This window comes from Phyllobates terribilis, unplaced genomic scaffold (assembly GCF_046119375.1).
Source record: "Phyllobates terribilis strain yellow unplaced genomic scaffold, ASM4611937v1 Scaffold_4__5_contigs__length_816908805, whole genome shotgun sequence".
Taxonomy (NCBI): domain Eukaryota; kingdom Metazoa; phylum Chordata; class Amphibia; order Anura; family Dendrobatidae; genus Phyllobates; species Phyllobates terribilis.
Window position 1 is genome coordinate 75,240,556 of NW_027362764.1, and position 24,478 is coordinate 75,265,033.

The 24,478-nt window shown below is 41.4% G+C and overlaps 1 protein-coding gene across 1 annotated transcript; it reads left to right on the forward strand.

The window, feature by feature from the left end:
- The first annotated feature begins 224 nt into the window (after positions 1-224).
- MSRB2 (methionine sulfoxide reductase B2) lies at positions 225-24,013 on the forward strand. The gene is made up of 5 exons (XM_073677505.1): positions 225-519; positions 11,294-11,400; positions 11,556-11,632; positions 21,013-21,160; positions 21,519-24,013. Exons 1-5 carry the CDS (start codon positions 414-416, stop codon positions 21,615-21,617), a joined length of 537 nt encoding a protein of 178 aa, XP_073533606.1. The 5' UTR covers positions 225-413; the 3' UTR covers positions 21,618-24,013.
- The last annotated feature ends 465 nt before the right edge of the window (positions 24,014-24,478 follow it).

Sequence of the window (24,478 nt, forward strand, 5' to 3'; positions counted from 1 at the left end):
CATAAAGTATATGTCTGATGTGTAGACACATTAGATGTGAACATAGCATAATCCATAAATAGGTGTGGAATGTATACACTGCATACACCAGAACACAGCTACAAGCAGTGCACTATATTACTCCAGGGCTCTTATCACTCACTGTTATATGACTTCTGGCTAGACACTGTACTCCAGTCCTGTAAGCAGACACTCTACAGGAATGCAGAGAGGGGATCCTTGCTGCCCTTTAACCCACTAACTACAGTGCTGTGCTGTGCATGACATCACAGGGAGGGGGAGTGACAGGAGCACAGAGCTGCTGAGCTCACACATCTACAATATCTGCAGGGTGAGCCCGACACTGCTGCACTGTGCATGCTTCTAACTCAGCTCTGCTGTTTCTCTACAGCTTTTAGATTTAATTCTGCAACATGGCCAGGTTCCTGAGAAGCTTCAGCATCCTTGTGATGAGGCAAAGAAGACTTCCACCTGTCACCTACATGGGGAGCAGTGCAAGGAGGGTGCATTCAGAGGCTGGTAAGATGCAGCTCTGTTCTTTCTTACTAGGGTTGTAATGTGTAATGTGTTTGTTATTGTTGCTGTTTTTACATATAGGTTGAGTGTTGGCATAACTTGCACTCAGCATCACTGCAATAAAACCCTCTCCTCTCTCCAGGTTCATGATATGTCCCCAAAATATATATTTACCTGCACAGAACGTTACCAGGGGTTCTTATGTTTACCTAATTTTGCAACATTGTAACAGAAATGTTATGTAAACATAAACATCCTTCCTAAATAGTCTCATGCAGGGCTATACTGTAGAGCTATACTCTATATACATTGGCTGGAAATTTCCACTGTCTTTGCACCATCTGTGGTCATTTCCAGGGAATTACATCCAGAAGGTTAATTAACCCAAAAGCCCTGTGGTTTTAATTAAGAAATGTCATGGTTGAAGAGATATCTCCTGTACTGATAACACTGGGGGTCAGTATAATGAGATATTACTGATATTACCACATATTGATGTTATTGATTAAGGTTTTCATATCTGCCAGTTTTAATCAAATAATCATATTATACATAAGCAATACATAACCTAGAATGATTTATAATATTTGTGGAATTTGCATTTTATATATGGATATAGCGTGGCTTGCAATTCTGCTGGATGATACAGTCAGTATAGGGGCAAACTGACCGTTCAATTAGGCATCAATCACCCAGTGACCCGACCCCTTCACCAAGAAACTGCAATGTATATCTCAGCTTTTTTACTATACAGAGTTCTGATTCCTTTATCCAGAAAACTCAGTTATATGAACATAGAAACAGATTTATATGTATTTAATGCTTCTGTAAAACTATAAATATTGAGTTGATTATAGAGAAAAATATCCACTTCCAAAGTAGCTCATCATGTTGCTGTTAAACTAATATTAATTAGTTGAAAGTTGTATATGATCTTAAAGTGGTTATTAATTACATGGACAGCTCCTTTTTAAATTAGCCCCATTTGTAATGTAAAAACACCATGTACTGACCTCCTGCTCTGCCACTGCTCCAGCGATGTCAGCTCTGGGTCTCCCAGGGCTTGCTTGACATTGTTACGCTACATGAGCACTGCAGCCAATCAGTGGCCGCTATTGGGCTGTGCTCTCATTTCTTCTGTTTGTCCGAGGTTCACATCTTCAGATAAACCTCAGACAAGCGGAAGTAGTAAGAGCACATCAGCAGCCCAATAGTGGATTGGCTTAAGGGCTCATGTGGCATAACAATGTCAAGCAAGCCCCGGGAGATCCTGATCCGACATTGCTGGAGCACCGCCAGTGCAAGAGGTGACTACATGGTGTTTTTATTTAACAAAGTTGACAACTCCTTTAAATTTAGCATGGTATATTGAATATAGTAAATGTTGATTATTGAACACTATTCAGTTTAGATTTTTTATGAATGGATTATAACTTTGGTGTTGATTCATTTAATAACATATCTTCAGAGCAGTTAGAGATCTTTTTATCTGATACAGACCTCCAAGATCCCAACGAGGACATAGAGATGATGTTATGTTCTGCTACCAAAGCTAAGGAAAGAGAGGAGATCTGTCCCTACTATAGGACTCAGCTGAATCCCTACGATGTAACAGGGAACCTGATCCTGCGATCAGACCTGCTAAAGTCCTAATCTAGTCTGTACGGAGACCTATAGATGTGGGGAGGGAATCCCTACAAGTACTAAGGACTGGGAGGAATATGGGACACCTCCTAACAGAAATAGTAGCAGACAGACGAACAAACAAAATAGATAGAACATAGAGGTCCGTAGACCAAGCAAACTAACAGAGCTAGATACAGAGCACAGGCTAGCTAGAAAGTAGATATACAATGAAGTCCAGCAAAGCCAGAAGGGCGGAGCAGGATTAAATAGGCCAACAAGGTCATGTGACCAGCAAAGGAAAAAAAACCTAACAGCAAGGTTCTAACAGATGAATGGTCACATTATCACTTCCTGTAGCCACCACTAGAGGGAACTTATAAGTTTTTTCGAGACTCTTTATACATTAAAGGGAAAGCCTAAAACCTCCCCCCAGTACTGATTAGAGCATAATCCAGCTCCCCAATAACTCTACTGGTATTTGAAACTATTGTTTTAATTAGAAAAAAAATAAACTTTTAATCTCGGCATATACAAATGTACCTGACTAGTCCGGTGGGGGGGGGTTGTTTCTTCACTGAGAGCAGCCCATCCTTACAGCCCCTCCTGACTTGATGTATCTTCTCTTCTGTGACTAGGAATCTGGATTTATGTTCTAAATGGCACTGGAGCGGTTTCTTAGGATTTGAGGACCTCGCAAAATCCCTTTACTAACTGATAAAACATTATGCAGCAAGATTGTAAGATGATGGCAGTAAGAAATGTATAATCTCTCTTTTTCTAAGTGGGGGTGGCTTGGATCACATCACAAAAGCTGAGCTCTGACCATCATAAAGAATTTAAGCATTTGGTTACAAAGTAGATATGTTGTGACTAGCTCTTGTCTAGATCTGGCTACATGGAGTCTTTTTGGCTGAGAGACAGCTGCAACCACAAGACTCCTTGCAACCAACTGAGTCTATTCCTTTGGACTGCAGGCAACTTTAGCTCAATGGTTAAAATAAATGAATAGTTCTACAAAAAAAACTGTCATTGTAGTCCTGGCCTAAATCAGTTTTCTGGTTTGGACAATCTTTTGTGTTACATTTATGTTTTATGACATTTTGACAAAGGAAGGCAAAACATCACCTAATATAGCGTATGACAGAATGAAATGCCCCTGATAAAGGGGTATTCCAGATAAAAAGTAGGTAAGACCTATCCTTAAAATAGGTAATAACTTCTAGATCAAGGGGGGGGGTCTGACTGCTGAGACCTCCACCGAGTGCCAGAATGAGTCAATTTGTTTCCTGCTTGAATGAAGCTGCTTGGCATATTCCAGACCATTTTATCCATTCTCTATGGGATTGTCATACTCAGCGTCAGTAGACTTGGTTAAAGTGCATATGGCCATTTTAAGAAAGTGATAGGGAAGTAAAGCCAAACCCATATAGATATGGCTGTGATCAAAGATGAAACTTCCTGGAATAGGAAGACCATAGAATTTGCCATCAGAGCATAAGTTGTTAATACCTCCTGGCTAGGTTGCCATTCACAAGAAACTACATTTATGGTAGTTATTATGGTGAAAGAGACCAAATAGGACGGTCTCTACAAGACCGGTACATCATTGGAATTACCATACAATACTGTAAGAATAGACCTCAATGTTAGTAATTCCTTGCACGTCATTGCTATTAATGCCCTTATAATAGGTATTCTGCTCGGTATTTATACCCGGTGATCAGTGATTGATTTCATAATGTGATATGACTGAATGTCTGGTTTATATGTAACCCTGAGCTTCAGACTGTGCCTGACCCGATAATGTTATCTGCCTCCTTGCTGCAAATATACAGACATGCAGCCAAAGAGCCTCCAACAAGACGTGACCTGATCTGACTTCTACTATTTTCTATCACTCCAGTCCCGTACAGCTGCATTCTTCATATGCGATAGTAGAAACGCTTGAAACACCTGTATTTTGGACTGAGTAAAAAAAAAAAGCATTAAGAAAAAAAGTATTGTATTTTTTTAACAAATCAAAAAAATTCTTTTGAATGGTTTATGTCAAGGAATAGGCCGATCGACAATACCAGATACAGTCCATACAGTCCTGCTCATCGTTATTGACATCCATGAAGTTTAAGTACATAATGTGGAATAGCTCGTGAAAGAAATGAATCAGTGAAACAGTTTTTTGTATAGAGCCCTCATGTTAAATACAAAAGAGCAAATGATAAACAATAATTTAAAACAACATGGAAGTTGGAAAACAATGTTTTATTGTTGTATTACTTTGGACCACTAATTAAAAAATCCTGAGGATATAACTTTGGTACATTTTCATTTGTTTCTGAAGATTTAAAAAAAAAAAATGAAGGGTGCCAATAATGACGAGCAGCACTGTAGATAAGAGTTGCACTGGTTATGAAAAAAAGACCTTTTTACCTATTCTGGATAATCCATGTAATGAGCATTTGACTCTAAAATAAAAAAAAAAAACAATTCTTAATATAATATTGTAATATCCTTATAATGGTTTAACCTCTGTTTTTCTATACAGAGCTTCAAATCCTCTGTGTAGATATACATTTATAGAAAACCTGTAATCAGGTCAAAAGTGGCCAGTTTTTGCTCTTATTTTACTCCCATTGTTCCCCTGAGAATTCTGTTTTGTTATTTTTTTTTTATTTCTGTTATACAGTTCTAGAGGTATGAATTTTTTTTAATTAATTTAGTTAGTCCTAATTGTTACTGACTATTCTCTATGAGCGTCTCTATAAGTTGCTCTGCACTATTACACTGAGAAGCACGCCTACTTGGTAAAGACCAAGAGTAGCACTAAACAAAAAAGGCCCATATCTCTGAAACCCTATGGTGAGTTTAAAAGAAACAAAAAAACAGAATATTCAGGAGTACAGCAGGAATAAGAGCAAAAACTGGCCACTATTGAGCTGGAGACAAGTCCTGTTTAAAAGATAACACTACTCCCACTAGAGGGAGTTTAGGAGCTAACTGTATACTGTTTATACATTGAGCTCAATTATGATACTGTAAGCTGGTTTTAACCTAACGTAAATGGGTAACTTGAGTAAATACTTATGGGAAATGCACACTGTCCTTGGTGTTACCTTTAAATAGATGAGTCAAACGCTGGATACTGTTGCATATCCCATCTTACAGTTTCTGTAGATATTAAATTGATAGATAGCTACAGTACATTTATGCACGGCTCGCTTCAATCCCAATACCATATGTATGCTGATGACACCCAGTTATGCACATCTCCTGATATCACCCCCACTTTACTACAAAATAACAATGACTGTCCACTGCTTCTTACATCATGTCCTTCCTCTATCTGAAACGTAATATTTCCCAAACTCACTTTCTAAAACTGAACTTTTCGTGTTTCCTCCCACTACAAACCTACCTATATCCGATGTTGCTATTTCCATGTGTGGTTCTACCATAACTCTAAAGCAGCATACTCGCTGTCTTGGGTTCATATTTGACTCTGATCTTTCCTCCACTCCCTACGTCTAATCACGCACACATGTCGCCTTCACCTCAAAAACGTCTAGAGAATCCAACCTATTCTTACCTTTGACTCTGCAAAAACTCTTACTGTCACTCTAATTCATTCTCACCTGGATTATTACAACTCTCTACTAATCTGTCTCTCTCTTACGTAACTGTTTCCTCTCCAATATATCCTGAATGCAGCTGCCAGGGTCATGTTTCTGGCCACCAGCTCCACCAATGCCTCCACCCTGTGCCGGTTATTTCACTGGTTACCAAGCCACTACAGAGTACAATTGTCATAAAAATATTAAGAGAATATTTTCTCTCCCCTGAAGCCCCTCTCACCCCTCCCTTATCCACCATCTGTCAGCTTAAAAGCTGCGAGTGTGTTTTCCAGTGGCACCGACCAGCGATAAATCTACATCTAGGTGAGAAGGTTGTATTCCCAGAACTTAAGAAGAATTCAACAGAAATCTTTAGTCTGTCCGGCACCGGCGCAAAATCTGGACTATCTGAAGTTCTATACGTCCGATAATCATGGGACCCATATTTTTAGTGGCAGGGTCAGCAAGGAACAATATGCATATTTTTCCGTAGCTGTGAGCCCCTCCGGTGAGCAGTAACGCAAAAGTACAAAATAACAGACCGCAGCTATGTCATGTGTGGTCTCTAAAGAAAGGCAAATTCATAATGGAAAATATGGTATAACTTTTGGGCTTCTGCGATCAACCAGCGAGAAGTTATCGCGGAAGCCAGATATTTTTTATAGAGTATGAAGGCTGGAGCCCAGCCCACATGATGTCATCACAGGGGAGTGTGTGGGCAGGCCCCTCTGTGGCATAAAAGACCCGACCGAAGATGGGTTAGTACTCGTTGCCGGGAGGTATAAATTCTATAAGCAAGGAGTTATGTTCGCTGAACGGGCATTGGAGCACCTCCCCTCCAACTATACTGAGTCGTCTCTGCGATCTTTATTGTAAGTTCTTCTTTCATCCTATTTTATTTGTGGAACTGTATATTCTGTACTGTAAATGTCTCCTTTTGTAAAACTTTTGTATATTTTTCATAAACACTGCCTCTCTTTTGGATTAAATATAAAATGTAATAGTTCTGTTTCTTTTGCTCTGTAATCGTTCCCTCCCCTGAAGCCATATACGCTACCAGAAAACAGGCGCCCGACCAGGCCTGTATTATATTTCAAAGCTGGTTGGTGGTGGCAGCGAATAATAATAAGTGGGCTATAGTGAAGCTGGCAGTGACCAAAAGGGGCATATACACATATTCCATGTGTTGGAATCCAGAAGTGTATACACCATATGCTCACTGCACGCTTGCCGATACCTACTTAGTGAGTAATCAGGATCGTGTGCATGCAAATCCCTGCTCAATCCTGACAGAGTGACGGCAGCAGTGAGATATTGTGTGATCTCCCCGGTGTCGTCACTGACGTCCCTGACAAATTGGTGGCAGTGGTGGAATATTGTGTGTTCTCCCCGGTGTCGTCACTGACGTTCCTGACAACAATAAAAACGTATCTCTCTCACCCACAAAGCTCTCCCCAGTTTTGCACCAGCTACATTTCCTCCCTCATCTATTTTGTTAATAATCTAAGACTAACATCCTCTAAATTCAAACCACATGCTCCAGTCTTCAAAACTTCTCTTGTGCTGCACCAGTTCTATGGAATGCACTACCCCAGACTATCCAGTTAATTTCCAGTATCCACAGTTTTAAGCGTGCTCTAAAAATAAATTTCTTTAGGCTGCCCTATAAATTCACTAATCTAATTATTATTCCCTGTACTAGCTTCCTCCTGTAGCTGTTGAATTATGTGTTACTCTGTAATGTAATATGTGAAGTGCTGCAGAACATGTTGGCGCTTTAAAAATAAAATTCTTGTTATTATTACCCCCTTTACTGCCCAGGGCGTACTACTACATACCTGCGCCCTGGGCTTTAAGAGCCAGGTACGTATTAGTACACCCTGTTGATTTCTCCCGCACACATGTTGTGCAGGCTTGATCGCTACCGGGTGTCAGCTGATTGTCACACCTGACACTCGGTGCTATGTGCTGGGAGCTGTCCCACACCACTCCCGACACATTAACCCCCGCAATGCTGCAATTGAAGTCGATCGCAGCATTGCGGAGGTAAGCACTGCATACTTACCTCTTTCTCGCTGTCCCGCGCTGTCTGAGGCCGGGTTCCGTGGTTGTCATGGTGACCCGGATGTCATCATGACAACATCCGGGTCACCAGACAGCAGGAAGATACTTTGGTCATGCGCAGTGCATGACCCAAGTATCTTCTGCCTCTGCAGCGCTGACAGCCTGTATAGCACAGGGATGGTGCCCCATCCCTATGCTATACAGGCGATCAGAGTGAAAAAAGTAAAAGTCCCATAGTGGGACAAAGTATAAAAGTAAAAAAAGTGTTAAAAAATGAAAAAAAAATACATTTTTTTTGTAAGAATATAAAAAAAAAATAAAAAAAATAATGCCCCAAAAATAAAAATATAATATACCCACCAAAACAATAAAAGTACACACATTTGGTATCGCCGCGTCTGGAACGTCCTGACCTATAAAACTGTCCCACTAGTTAACCCCTTTAGTGAACACGGTAAAAAAAATAAAAATAAAAAACGAAGCAAAAAACGATGCTTTATCAGCATATTGCCAAACAAAAAATGGAATAAAACGCGATCAAAAAGACGAATAAAAATAAAAATGGTACCGCTGAAAACATCATTTTGTACCGCAAAAAACAAGCTGCCATACAGCTCCATCAGCCAAAAAATAAAAAAGTTACAGCCCTCAGAATAAAGCAATGCAAAAAAATTATCTTTTCAATAAAATAGCTTTTATTGTGCAAAAGCACCAAAGCATAGAAAAACAATATAAATGTGGTACCGCTGTAAACGTACTGACCCGAAAAATAAAGCTGCCTTATCAATTTTACCACACGCGGAACGGCATAAAAAAAATATAAAAAAAAACAATTCCTGAATTGTTGTTTTTTTTGTTTATTCTGCCTCCCAAAAATCGGAATAGAAAGCGATCAAAAAATGTCACATGCCTGAAAATGGTACCAATAAAAACGTCAACTTGTCCCCCAAAAAACAAGCCATCACATGACTCTGTCGGCCAAAATATGGAAAAATTATAGCTCTCAAAATATGGCAATGCAAAAACTAGTCTTTTCAAAAAAAGCATCTTTTAGTGTGTGACAGCTGTCAATCATAAAAACCTGATATGAATCTGGCATCGCTGTAATCACACCGACCCGAAGAAAAAAATTGTTTAATCACTTATACCGCACGAGGAAAAATAAACTCTAGGATTAGGGTTGTGCTAGGATTAGGGTTGTGCTAGGATTAGGGTTGTGCTAGGGTTAGGGTTGTACTAGGGTTAGGGTTGTACTAGAGTTAGGGTTGTGCTAGGATTAGGGTTGTGCTAGGGTTAGGGTTGGGGTTGTGCTAGGGTTGGGATTTTTTCAAAAGTAAAAAAAAAAAATGCTGACGATATGGCGACTAGTGGTGAGTGCAAGTGCTCGCTACTTGAGTTTGCATCGGGTGCTCAGGTATGCACTGAGTATCGCAGGTGCTCGAGTGACATGCTCGAGTCTCCGCCCCATATGCTTTGCCTCCAAAAAGCCTTGCAGGGATTGCCTGCCATGCACGAGCGATCCCCGCACTTTTTTTTGGGTGTCTAATAAATGTGAAACATGTGGGCGGGGACTCAAGCATTTTACTCGAGCACGTGCGATACATGGTGCATACCTGAGTACCCGATGCAAACTCAAGTAGCGAGCACTTGCGCTCAAGACTAATGACAACTTATTCAATATGATGACCTAATGTTATCAATTTTTGTGTTGTACCTCTGGGTTCAAAATGTTCACTATACCCCTTGATAAAATACTTGAGGGGTGTAGTTTCCAAAATGGGGTCACTTGTGGGGGGTTTCCACTATTTAGGCACATCAGGGGCTCTCCAAACGCGACTTGGCGTCCGCTCTCAATTCCAGCCAATTTTGCGTTCAAAAAGTCACACAGTGCTCCTCCCCTTCTGAATTTTGCCGTGCACCCAAACACTGTATTTTCCCCACATATGGGGTATTGGCATACTCAGAAGAAATTGCACAAAAGTTTTGGGGTCCATTTTCTCCTCTTACCCTTGTGAAAATAAAAAAATTGGGGCTAAAACATCATTTTTGTGGAAAAAGTTTGATTTTTTTTATTTTCACGGCTCCATGTTATAAACTTCTGTAAAGCACTTGGGGATTCAGGGTGCTTACCACACATCTAGATAAGTTCCCTGAGGGGTCTAGTTTCTAAAATAGTGTCAATTAAGGGGGGTTTCCACTGTTTAGGCGCATCAGGGGCTCCCCAAACGTAACATGGTGTCCTCTAATTATTCAAGCAAATTTTACATTCGAAAAGTCAAATGGCGCTCCTTCCCTTCCGAACCCTGCCGTGCACCCAAACCAGTGGTTTTCCCCCACATATGGGGAATCGGCGTGTTCAGTAGGAATTGCACAACAAATTTCATGGTGCAATTTCTCCTGTTATTCTTATGAAAATGCAAAATTGGGGGCTGAAAAACATTTTTGTGGGAAAAATGTGAACATTTTATATTTACGGCTCAATGTTATAAACTTCTGTAAAGCATCTGGGTCTAAAGTAACATTTTTGTGAAAAAAGTTAAATGTTAATTTTTTTCTTCCACATTCCAAAAATTCTTGAATGTGGTTTTGAGCACCTTGAGGGGTGCAGTTTTTAGAATGGTGTCACTTTTGGGTATTTTCTGTCATAAAGACCCCTCAAAGTGACTTCAAATGTGATCCCTAAAAAAATGGTTTTGTAAATTTTGTTGGAAAAATGAGAAACCGCTGGTCAACTTTTAACCCTTATAGCTCCCTAATAAAAAAATTTTGGTTCCAAAATTGTGCTGATGTAAAGTTGACATGTGGGAAATGTTATTTATTAACTATTTTGTGTGACATATCTCTGATTTAAGGGCATAAAAATTCAAATTTTGAAAATTACAAAATTTTCATAATTTTTGCCAAATTTCTGTTTTTTTTTCACAAATAGACGCAAGTGATATTGAAGAAATTTTACCACTGTCATGAAGTACAATATGTCTCGAAAAAACTTTCCCAGAATCAGGGGGATCCGTTGAATCGTTCCAGAGTAATTACCTCATAAAGTGACAGTGGTCAGAATTGTAAAAATTGACCCGGTCATTAACGTGCAAACCACCTTGGGTAGTAAAGGGGTTAACCTTCCCATACACATTGGATTAATCTTGAACAAACTTGACAATTTCAGTGGGATAGGATGACCATCTAATGGGTACGGTAATCTTCTGACTCTTCCGCAACAGATGATGTCAGCAAAGAGAAGGTTCAGGCAGTAGAATTTCAGCAAGCCCAATCCTTTTGTTCCCAGGATAGACAAGAGGTGTCCAGCAGCGACTCATTTCCCTCTTCTCATACAGAATGTATATACCCTCAGCCCAAAACTGATGTACATTTCTCCTTGATGGGCAGATGTTCCACCGATAGTGAAGATCTATATTGTAATTATATTATTTGTGATTTTCTACAAATAATTTCTCTTCTCACTTTTTTTTTTTCCAAAGGATTAGGATCACTTACAAGATATGACGAGTCTATCGTTTCCACTGACTGGCAAGAGAAACTCACCCCAGAGCAATACTATGTGACCAGGGAAAAAGGCACAGAACTGGTGAGCAGCTGGATGTATGAGTGTGCACAGTACATGGAAGGAATCTGGGAGCTTCATCATGGGGTCATTATTCCTGCCCCCATTGGCATGGAAGATGTAATAGACTGCTGATAATGGTATGTTAAAGAATAATGACTTCATATCTGTCTGCTTAGCCTTTCAGTGGCATCTACCTGAACCACACAGAAGAAGGTACATACCACTGTGTGTGCTGCAACACTCCATTGTTCAGGTAATGTTATCTGATGTGCATATTTTACAAAAGACGTTCGTACTTCAGAGGCAATTGTGGCTCTTACAGGGCTTTTTTTTTAGAAGGGGAGCCAGTCCTGGTTGGTTACATCTCTTTTGCTACTGGCATAGTTGGCAGCAGTCCGGAATTGTCCTTTTTTAAGGGCAGTCCCAGGAAATATTCGTCCAATTTTTGTAACTACAGTAGCTGAAGATTTTTTTCTCCAATTGTCACCTTTTGGATAAATCAGTAGGTAACAGATGATGTCATTTAATCTTCTGAATACTGGCACCTCCTCTGCATGGCAGACTCATATTTCACACATGTAATGGATATGAATATGCCTTCTAGCACTCTTCATGTTGAAAATCACACTATTTTTACCCAAGAGCAGAAGAGATCCAAAATAATGAAAACTCAAATATTTTATTAATGAAAAATATCTAAAAATGTTAAAGTGTATAAGGGAAAAAAGGAACACAAGATACGCCCAGTATAGAACATATAGGTACATAGCCTAGTGTCAGAATAAGGGGTAACATTATAATAGACAAAGGTTTATTAAAAAATTCTGTGATTTCCTTTTAAGACACCTGCCTAGACTCTAGATCACCCTCCACCACTGTGCCGAGGTGTAAGCAAAATAAAGATTGGTACAAATTACCTAACGCTACAGTAATCACCAAGACACTGGGAAAACTGGGTTGTGTCCCTCCATCCTGACGCTCGTTTCGCCTTGCTTCTTCCAAAACATACAAGCAAGTATGAAAGGGAGCATACAGGACCTCCCACGCATTTCAACCAATCCGGTTTTTACTAATGGATTGTTGTGTTGCTCAACCTGAATGCTCAATACCCACTATACTCCACGCAAAACAAAAAGTTAAAGAAACAAAAAACAAACCTATACAATTAACTAATGCATATACAAATAAAAAAACTTAAGTGGCATCACATTTAGTATACAAGAAGGTGACCTCATTCAGAAGTGTCCTTACAGTACCATACCTATACCTGTATAAGGGATTCACCTGTTTTTTGGGCCTAGGTCACGAAATGTACTCAAAGATTTTTGCATAAAGGCATTTTTTAAAGGATGTCATAACCTACAACATTTCTCTGTAGGACAGATAGCAGTCTATGGCAGTGTTCCTCACTGTGTCTACTTAAAAAAAATACAGCATATATGTTACGCACACGCCCGGACTGACTGGCGTGAGCATGATTAGTGATCCCACTGGACCATGAACCGAGGAGTGCCTGGAGGGGCGTAACTAAGTATCAACTCGGGCCGACCAAGGTCACACGGCGGATCAGTTGACTCCGTGAACCAGGGAGGAGCCGAGCAGAGGGACCAGGTGCTACTCCAGTTCAGACCCCGGTCACAGCTGTTGACCCACACCGGGGAATGCAGGAACAGGCAGGTTAGGCTGGCATACAGACATGTGGGTACTGGCAGGCACGGCTGGTATGCAGACAGGTGGGTATTGGCAGGCACGGCTGGTATGCAGACAGGTGGGCACTGGCAGGCACGGCTGGCATGCAGACAGGCGGGTACTGGTAGGTAGGAACGCAGGCAGGATAGGGACCAGTACAGACTGGGACACAGGAACGGAGCCGCAGGTGCGGTAGACAAGCAGAGCAGAGCAAAACCTGCAGGTGCGGTAGACAAGCAGAGCAGAGCAAAACCCGCAGGTGCGGTAGACAAGCTGAGCAAAGCAAAACCCGCAGGTGCGGTAGACAAGCAGAGCAGAACCCGCAGGTGCGGTAGACAAGCAGAGCAGAGCAAAACCTGCAGATGCGGTAGACAAGCAGAGCAGAGCAAAACCCGCAGATGCGGTAGACAAGCAGAGCAGAGCAAAACCTGCAGGTGCGGTAGACAAGCAGAGCAGAGCTAAACCCGCAGGTGCAGTAGACAAGCAGAGCAGAGCAAAACCCACAGGTGCGGTAGACAAGCAGAGCAGAGCAAAGTCCCGCAGGTGCTTTAAGCAAGCAGAGCAAAACCCGCAGGTGTGGTATACAAGCAGAGCAGAGCAGAACCCACAGATGCGGTAGACAAGAAGAGCAGAGCAAAACCCGCAGATGCGGTAGACAAGCAGAGCAGAGCAAAACCTGCAGGTGCGGTAGACAAGCAGAGCAGAGCGAAACCCGCAGGTGCGATAGACAAGCAGAGCAGATCAAAACCCATAGGTGCGGTAGACAAGCAAAGCAGAGCAAAGTCCCGCAGGTGCGGTAAACAAGCAGAGCAAAACCCGCAAGTGTGGTAGACAAGCAGAGCAGAGCAAAACCCGCAGATGCGGTAGACAAGCAGAGCAGAGCAAAACCCGCAGATGCGGTAGACAAGCAGAGCAGAGCAAAACCTGCAGGTGCGGTAGACAAGCAGTGCAGAGCAAAACCCGCAGGTGCGGTAGACAAGAAGAGCAGAGCAAAACCCACAGGTGCGGTAGACAAGCAAAGCAGAGCAAAGTCCCGCAGGTGCGGTAAACAAGCAGAGCAAAACCTGCAGGTGCGGTAGACAAGCAGAGCAGAGCAAAACCCGCAGGTGCGGTAGACAAGCAGAGCAGAGCAAAACCCACAGGTGCGGTAGACAAGCAAAGCAGAGCAAAGTCCCGCAGGTGCGGTAAACAAGCAGAGCAAAACCCGCAAGTGCGGTAGACAAGCTGAGCGGAGCAAAACCCGCAGGTGCGGTAGACAAGCAGAGCAGAGCAAAACCCACAGGTGCGGTAGACAAGCAGAGCAGAGCAAAGTCCCACAGGTGCGGTAAACAAGCAGAGCAAAACCCACAAGTGCGGTAGACAAGCAGAGCAGAGCAAAACCCGCAGGTGCAGTAAACAACTAGAGCAGAGCAAAACCCGTAGGTGCGGTGAACAAGCTGAGCAGAGCGAAACCGCAGGTGCGGTGAACAAGCTGAGCAGAGCGAAACTGCAGGTGCGGTGAACAAGCTGAGCAGAGCGAAACCGCCAGTGAACAAGCAGAGCGGAGCAAAGCGAAACCGCAGGTGCGGTGGACAAACAGAGCGGAGTGAAACCGCAGGTGCGGTGAACAAGCAGAGCAGAGCGAAACCACAGGTGCGGTGAACAAGCAGGGCAGAGCAAAACCGCAGGTGCGGTGAACAAGCAGAACCAGATACACACAAGGTACTTACAATGAAGTAGCGAGTGTACACAAAACTCACAAACAGAAGTTGCAAAACCCGCAAGTGCGGTAGACAAGCAGAGCAGAGCAAAACCCGCAGGTGCGGTAGACAAGCAGAGCAGAGCAAAACCCATAGGTGCGGTAGACAAGCAAAGCAGAGCAAAGTCCCGCAGGTGCGGTAAACAAGCAGAGCAAAACCTGCAGGTGCGGTAGACAAGCAGAGCAGAGCAAAACCCGCAGATGCGGTAGACAAGCAGAGCAGAGCAAAACCCGCAGATGCGGTAGACAAGCAGAGCAGAGCAAAACCCACAGGTGCGGTAGACAAGCAAAGCAGAGCAAAGTCCCGCAGGTGCGGTAAACAAGCAGAGCAAAACCTGCAGGTGCGGTAGACAAGCAGAGCAGAGCAAAACCGCAGGTGCGGTGAACAAGCAGAACCAGATACACACAAGGTACTTACAATGAAGTAGCGAGTGTACACAAAACTCACAAACAGAAGTTCAGAGACAGCGAGTTGGAGTTAGGTGCAGGTTCAGACACTGCAGGAAAAGGGAAGGTTCGGACATAGAAAGAAACAGGCAACGGGCTAGGACACAGTTCAGACAGGAACTGAACCAGGAACAAGATACAGGAACGAGCCTGGAAACTCAGCCCCCAGGGCGGCGGAGACAGACTAGAAGTCACAGATACAGGTAACAGGCCTGGGTATACAGCCCCCAGGGGCAGAACAGACAAGATACAGGACAGGACCTGGCAGCTCAGTTGCAAGGAACACACTGAAGAAAAGTGTTGCTCAGGCACCCCCTACTGGGTGGAGGGGGTTTAAGTATCCAGTGACTCACAGCAATAGCCTGGGGAGGCATTAGGAGTGCGCACACAGTAACTATAAAAATCAAGCAGTAGCCGCGCCGCCGCCCTAAGCAAACAGACAAGAGACACAACAGGTACTGGAGCAAAGTGTGCAGCCTGGATTGATAGGTAAGATGGCGGTCTTGCATGGTGGGAGGTGGTAAGCCATGCCAGCATGCCACCAGGGATGTTACAATATAGCTGTCAGGATTCCTGTTGTCCTTCTACAGTTTGACCACTAGTGACTTCTATTGTTCACCTTAATAATTATGCTGCAATTCCACTCCTTACCACTGGAGGCTGCTGTTCTGCAGTTGCCCTTTACTAAGATTCTGAACCTATGGGATCCATCTTGTTTCCTGTTTGGGCCTATACAAGCATGGATCTCTCACTCATTGCTTGAGTATTGTGTCTAGCTGTTTAGTGTAGTTACAGTCTTCAGCTCCTGGACTGTCTTACCCAGACTGTTCCTATTTACGGATTGTTTCGTATAACTCCTTTGCTAACTCCAAGAACTTCTACTACCGCTTGCTGTTTCTGCTTATGCTCCTTCGGCCACTGGATTCCAGCAGTAGTATGCCAGTATCGTAACAATAGCTCACAAGTACTGGTTGATTTTGGGAGAGACAAAAGAAGGTGCAGACTGTGTACAAGTAGGTAGAGGTTATACTTGAGTCTTAATATAGCTTCCTTCTGTCTATTAGCTGGCATGTTAGGGGCATAAGTAATGACTTTCATAGCTTATGATTATTTGGTTTTGATAGATAAAGATAGTGTAGAGCTCTATGATGAGCAATGGGCCTCATATTGTTCTTGGAGGCAGCTTCTCTCATATCAGATTAAATACCACCTTACCGCATCAACAGTCTTTCAAAAAATTCTCCTGCGTCACACTCGCAGTATCAGTCTGTATTGTATTCCAATAACGATGCTGTCCTCTTACCTTGATGTGTCAAGTATTTCTACCTGCATAGAACATCTCAAGGAATAACTAAACAGTCGACACGTTGTTTTCCAGTATTTAATTATATTACAAAAATAAAACTTCTAAAAGGCATGTAAATATGTAATACAAATCCTATGTGGCACACCAGCTCTTGCCCAACTCTGGGTTTCGCCTGCTTTTTCCTGGGGCAAGCTGTGCATGTTCTCTTACCTCTGACTTTATATCATCAAACATACATCCACAATTCAAATGACATCAATAATTATTCAAACTAACTATAAATTACAAAATACACAATCACTAAATACTGAATCGCAACCAATTTGGCTACTGTTAAAGCTCCTACTGGTTTTTTTACCCAAATTTCTGATGTACAAATCTGTCATTTACAGCAGTGATGTATTGATCCATCCTTTACTTTGCAGAAGGGGGTAGATTTAGTATTGTAGAATCTAAAAGCTTGGTGACAATTACATTGGGAGCAGTAGCCGTGACGGGATTGATTATTGCTTAGCTTTCCAAGAAGCAGATAAAGAAATGGAAGAATTGACGTATTCGTATTCCAAAGTGCAAAGCATATAAAGCTACTATTAGCAATCACACATAAATATGTAAATGTTTCAAAATTGGATCTAAGTGACATGTAGTGTTGATCATATGGGGAGCTGACATTTTCCAGACTTATTTTTAGTAATCCTATAAGAAGACACTACAGTTAGTAACTCTGCCGCCTGTAATGGCTGACATTACACTGTGTGCAGAATTATTAGGCAAGTTGTACTTTAGAGGATTATTTTTATAATTGATCAACAACTATGTTCTCAATCAACCCAAAAGACTCATAAATATCCAAGCTTAATATTTTTGGAAGTAGGAGTGTTTTTTTTTAGATTTGGCTATCTTAGGTGGATATCTGTTTGTGCAGGTAACTATTAGTGTGCAGAATTATTAGGTAACTTAATAAAAACCAAATATAATCCCATCTCACTTGTTTATTTTCACCAGGTAAACCAATATCAGTGCACAAAATTTAGAAAAAAACATTTCTGACATGCAAAAACAAAAACCAAACAAAATTGTGATCAATATAGCCACCTTTCTTTATGATGACACTCAACAGCCTTCCATCCATAGATTCTGTCAGTTGCTTGATCTGTTTTCGCTCAACATTGCGTGCAGCAGCCACCACAGCCTCCCAGACACTGTTCCGAGAGGTGTACTGTTTTCCCTCCCTGTAGATCTCACATTTTATGATGGACCACAGGTTCTCTATGGGGTTCAGATCAGGTGAACAAGGGGGACATGTCATTATTTTTTCTTCTTTTAGACCTTTACTGGCCAGCCACGCTGTGAAGTAGTTGGATGCATGTGATGGAGCATTGTCCTGCATGAAAATCATGTTTTTCTTGAACGATACCGACTTCTTCCTGTACCACTGCTTGAAGAAGTTGTCTTCCAGAAATTGGCAGTAGGTCTGGGAGTTGAGCTTCACTCCATCCTCAACCCGAAAAGGTCCCACAAGTTCATCTTTGATGATACCAGCCCATACCAGTACCCCACCTCCACCTTGCTGGCGTCTGAGTCGGAGTGGAGCTCTCTGCCCTTTATTGATCCAGCCTCTGGCCCATCCATCTGGCCCATCAAGAGTCACTCTCATTTCATCAGTCCATAAAACCTTTGAAAAATCAGTCTTAAGATATTTCTTGGCCCATTCTTGACGTTTTATCTTATGTTTCTTGTTCAAAGGTAGTCGTTTTTCAGCCTTCCTTACCTTGGCCATGTCCCTGAGTACCGCACACCTTGTGATTTTTGATACTCCAGTAACGTTGTAGCTCTGAAATATGGCAAAACTGGTGGCGAATGGCATCTTGGGAGCTTCACGCTTGATTTTCCTCAATTCATGGGCAGTTATTTTGCGCCTTTTTTGGCCAACACGCTTCTTGCGACCCTGTTGGCTATTTGCCATGAAACACTTGATTGTTCGATGATCACGCTTCAAAAGTTTGGAAATTTCAAGACTGCTGCATCCCTCTGCAAGACATCTCACAATTTTGGACTTTTCAGAGCCCGTCAAATCTCTCTTCTGACCCATTTTGCCAAAGGAAAGGAAGTTGCCTAATAATTAAGCACACCTTATATAGGGTGTTGATGTCATTAGTCAACTCCCCTCCTCATTACAGAGATGCACATCACCAGATTTACTTAATTGGTAGTTGGCTCTCAAGCCTATGCAGCTTGGAGTAGGACAACATGAATAAAAAGCATCATGTGATCAAAATATGCATTTGCCTAATAATTCTGCACACAGTGTAAAGGACAGTAGTTTGGATCAGGCTCTGTTTACACAGTTATCATAGGCTTCATCTGTCAAATTAATTTTGATTTGTTCTATATTGGATCCTTTTGGATCTCAATGTCTTATAATGTGTTGGATTTTTTTTTTTTTTATAAAAAAAAAACCTTATAGAATAGAGCCATTGTGAACAGTCTTAAATAAAATGGCAAAGGAACAACAGATAATCATTAGGTTTACTGTTACTTTTAGGATACATGTTATTTTAAATATCATACGACAGGTTCATTATTGGTCCATTTACATTGCAAGATTATCATTCCTTGGAATGCTTGTGTCTTGATAATCTTGCCATTTAAACAGGCTGCCGATCATCCAACAAGTGAGCAAAACACAAATTAAATTCATGTAGAAAAGAGGAAAAATTCCAGCTACAAAAATATATAAAAAATAGAAAATTTATTGATCCATATCAAGATAAAAAATACAAATCAGACATAAATGACAAAAATAAAAAAAAAAGGGTAGAAAAAATAACCTTACGTGTTTCTGACAAACGCATAAGATTATTTTTTCTCTCCCCCCTTCCCTTTTTCATTTTTGTCATTTATGTCTTATTTGTATTTTTTTTATCATGATATGGATCAATAAATTTTCTATTTTTTATATATTTTTCGGTGCTGGACTTTTTCCTCGTTTCTGTGGTTCCACAGCTGGGTGCTGGCCTATCATTTTTTCCATGCATCAACTTTGCATTCTGGTATTGATGACAACAATTGTGAGCTGATATTTTGTTTTTCATGTTGTCAAATTCATGTAGAATTTTTAAAAATTCCCTGAGGCTTGCAAATTTAAACAATTTGCAATTCACTTCCCTCAAATCGCTTAAAATGGCTGAACTAATTTTACACATTTTAGAAAATCACGTTAACCAGAGAAGGATCACATTACCTTAGTTAGGGGGAGGTGTCTTTTTTCCCTTAATGGCTACCAGCAATCACATCACAGGCTGTAGCAGCGCAAATCAGGAGGGTGTCACAGCCGTAACTCACATACCTCCTCAGCCCCGCCCTACTCACCGTGTTCACCATCTGTTTCTCCTCGTATCAGGCCGTCTCACTGAGTTTGCCTCTTGCAGCACACCTCAAGCACTGCTGCATCTGCATGCTGTTTCCATTTATTTACATTTGGCTTTAGGGGGCATGGCTGGTCTCTGCAGGAATTTAACCCTACTGTATCCTGCACAGATTAGGTTCCCTGGCCCATCCCAGCCAGCAGGGTATATAGCTCACCATTCCTTGCTCAAATATTGGTTCCTAACCTGCTAGCAGCTGTTTATGCATATCTCCATATTCTGACTCCCGTTATCGACCCGGACTGTTTATTCGCTCTGTTTGACTCCTCCATCCCTGACCTCGTCTTTGTATTGTGAACCCGTGCTGACACCCGTGACCTCAGACCGTCTGATTACGCTTCTGTCTCACCCTCCTGTCCCTTGTGCCCTCACCTCTGACCCTCTTGTCAGCTGCTGCAGTCCCGGGAACTGACCTGGAGTGGTACCTGTCTGGTACGTGTCTACCCACAGCCCAGCCTACCCTCACCATCAGAGGCCCTAGTGAAGACCCAGTAGACATTTAGTCACGCCGCTCCACTGTAAGCCCGGCCCGTGGTGCAGTGGGTCCACACCCACCAGCGTGACAGACGGACTATAATAGCCTGTAGTAAGGCAGAAACAGGGAATGCAGTAGCCATTTTGTGGTGAATCTGGATAGTGAGAGGATGTCACAAATCCAGCTTAGCCAAAGAGATAGGGAGAAAAAGTCATGAAACACTGAATAAACATTACAGATAGTGTGTGTGACAGCATAACAATGAAGAAGAATAGTGTGTGAGGAAAAGAGAATACTACAGATTTAATTGATAGTGAGTTTGAATTTCAAAAGATTCACTTATCTCTAGTAATAACACATGGAACACATCTGTCTTAAGTAAATATGCCTTTGCTCCTAGATAATACTCCTAAGGCATAAAATAACAGCCACATCTGAAGCTGTCATTTGAATTATTAGCTGATATACTGATATAATAAAAAGAATATCGGATTCTTCCATAGAACGTGTGATTTGATTCTTCTGTTGGTTATTTCTTCTTTTTTTGTAGTTCAGAGACAAAGTATAATTCTGGGACAGGGTGGCCCTCCTTTTGGGAAGCCTATGGCACCAACGGCAATGATGAAAGAAGCACAAATGTATTACGGAGGCCGGACAACTCCTTAGGTTGTGCAGGAACAGAAGTTATTTGCAAAGAGGTAACTGACATATCAGTAATATATAGGTGGTGAAAGGGTTTCTCTATGAGGACAATCCCTGTCCATATGTCCAATTGGAGAATATGGAGTTTGTAGAGGGGATTCTTATCTTAGGATCCGCTTACATCTTTGTGGCTGTCCACATCTTCCTTGGAAATTACAGCTGATCTCCCGGGATTTCATCTGTCGGATCCACAGGGATCATCTTATCTCTAGTAGGTCCTCATTTAAAAATGATGCTGTCCTAATGGGATAACGCCTCAAATGGAAAACTATATGAGTTCCTTTAATAGATTTTTATCTTTTTGCTTTTTTTTTGGTGTGACCGATTTATTTATCTTTCTTTTTTTTTTTACAGTGCGACGCTCACCTTGGTCACGTGTTCGATGATGGTCCCGAACCTTCTGGTCAGAGATTCTGTATCAACAGTATTGCACTCAGCTTCAAACCAAGTTAAATTCCAACAAAATAAAAAGGGAGATAAGGGAAATTTGTTAAAGGGGGTTTCCAGCACTTAAATATTGGTAGCATAGGCCATTAATATTTGATCTATGAGCATCTTCCCCCATGGACCAAATATTATTAGCTCATTGATATTATAGTCCTGTAAAAACCCTTTAAGAGTTTTTTTTTCTTTAACTTGTTTTGCCTTTTTTTGTATTTATGGCAAACCCATAATTTTGTCATTTTTTTTTTTTTTTTTAACTTTTTTGTTCTGTACTTTTGTGACAAGATGCCTTCAATAGTATGATACATTTCCTCTTGTGTCAATTGTCCCAGTTTGTGAACTACGTGGAGTTAATAATGTTTTATGTAAATCCAAAGCAAAAAATTAACAGACTAGATATTGCTAATTAGCTCTCCTCTAGAAAATAGAACGCTAGTGCTGCGTATTCAATGTAGTTACCCTATAAGTCTGTGTCTAATCCTAAGGCCGCGGCCCCACTATCAGTATTCGGTGAGTATTTTTTCTCAGGAGTGGGAGCCAAAACCAGGAGTGGGTGATAAATGCGGAATTGGTGACTTGTTTCTATTATACCTTTTCTCTGACTGTTCCTCACCCAGTTTTGGCTCCCACTCCTGAGAAAAATACTGACCGAATACTGATAGTGAGGCCGTGGCCTATAAAGCGGTTCCGTGACCAGATTTCACCATACATACTGCATATGATACTAAATAGACCTCTAAGACCTGATGCGGATGCTGTATTTACTTTGTGTATAAGTGGCTCTGTCCTTGGTCACTTGGCAACTTTAAATAGGGCTTCCATGGACAGACTTTTTGCTAGCTACACTAACTGCCAGGTCCCTGGGGAGCCTTGACCTGCACATGGATCTGGACTTACACTGGGACCCTGGATGGAGTCCTTGGAGTAGTCACTGTCCGGTGGAGCAGGCTGGCAGAAATTGTCAGGTCGCCGGGCCAAAACCAAGATAGACATGGAACAAAATCGTGAGTCAGGGGAATCGGCAGTAAACTTGCCAAGGTCAGAACAAGAATCATACAAGCAAAGCATGACCTGGACAGTAGGAGTAAACCAGGGCTAATATAAACTATAACTTGCAACTTCCAGCAGTGAGATGGAAATTTTAATAAATTGTGGTGCTGTCCCATTGGCCAAAGTAGGAAACTGATTACTCCAGCTGGACAGCACCCATATACCCATGTTGCCAGATTGGATTATGACTACAGGTCCAGCCACCCTAAACTTTGTGGCTGGACAGATTTTGTGCCATATATACACAGACATACACATATGCAACTATATAAAAGGAAATGTGACACTTTGATAATCCATGTCAGAATGGCTGTATAATCCTTAATCACAACCTATAATCCTAACTTGTTCTAACATGATTGACATTTTACAGCCATTTCGATGTGGATCTTCAAAGTAAATATATCAGCTTAATTTGGTGCAAAATATCTATTTAATAATCTATGCAGTTTGTGTTGTAAAATATGGAGACAGATCTGCTTTAATGAGCCTTGCAAAATGAATGATATAAGCCAAATGAGAAACTATATGTAGACGGTTGTTTATAGGTTATTTCTCTTCATTGGTGATGAGGATTGTACTGGATGCAGGCTTGGGCTGGCCCACAGCAGAACAGGAGAATCCTCCGGTAGGCCGTCCCTGTGAAGGATTGCTTATGAGTAGTGCTATTACACCTGATTCACAATTTTCGGAAAAGGATATCATCTAATCATTCATTAAACAAGCTAGCCAAATTAATATTATATAGAAGTAAAAATAAATTTGCATACTAGGCTCGGGTCATTTTTGCATGTAACTGAACAGTGGGTCTCAAGAATCAATGTTACTGGTGGGCCTTTGCCAACCCAGTCCGACACTGATTGGATGGCTGAGGGAGACTCCTTTGACTTGGGTCCAGGGGCATAATGTTGGGTGGCACTAGAGAGATGGTTTTCTTTCTTCTGGAGGAGAGGCAATTTGTATATCTGTTTTCCCAGGGAGCATTGCCTAGTCTAAATGACTTCCTAAACCGGCTGGTTGTCGGCAAAAGGAGTAATATTACCACTCAAGACTAGAGATTGTAGCACAGGGAAGAGAAGCCAAAGAAATTGTATATCTCTTTGTCAGTAGTTTTGGATACTTTTGTATCTATATGCTATTATATTCATAACTCTATTCAAAACCTGAAAGTTAGTTATGACTCCAGTGATCTCCAATATCCCTCTTCTTCCTAAGAACTCCTGCATGCAATTGATTTCCAATGTACCATTTTTCATCCAGTGCCCTATGTATGGAGCTATTGCACAATATGTTCCAATGCTTTTAAAGTTGTCATCATAAAAACTTTATTAAACAATAAGTCATTTTATGTTAAATGTATTTTTTTTTATTTGTAATTTTTTTTTCAATTTTCCATATCTCTATATTTTAAGAAAACAATTTATTCTAGCTAGACTGATACTTCCTGTTATGACTTGACTTTTCAGCAGTCTCATTATCATAAGAGACAGCATTACGATATAACACTATATGATACACTTAATTGATCCCAAAGGAAATTACAGTATCACCGCAGCAGAATGTAGACATGAATTACAACATAACAGTAGAATTTTGCAGGTATAATTTCATACATTCCTATTCATGACCAATCAGTACGATATACAATTTGAACACCAATAATACACCAGTCACTTGGAGAATTTCACACTTAGGTAGTTGTTGTATATTCCCATAGCAGTCGGCACAAACGATTTCCTGTATCTTTCCTTCTTAGACCATGTTCATACTAGGCGTTTTTTCAGCGCTTTTTTATGCAAATTTTCAGCTGCATTTTACAG

Coding starts and splice junctions, on each gene's coding strand:
- MSRB2 (XM_073677505.1), top strand. CDS start 414: ATGGCCAGGTTCCTGAGAAGCTTCAGCATCCTTGTGATGAGGCAAAGA. Junction 11,401..11,555: donor GGGAAAAAGGCACAGAACTG/GTGAGCAGCTGG, acceptor CTGTCTGCTTAG/CCTTTCAGTGGCATCTACCT. Junction 21,161..21,518: donor CAGAAGTTATTTGCAAAGAG/GTAACTGACATA, acceptor TTTTTTTTACAG/TGCGACGCTCACCTTGGTCA.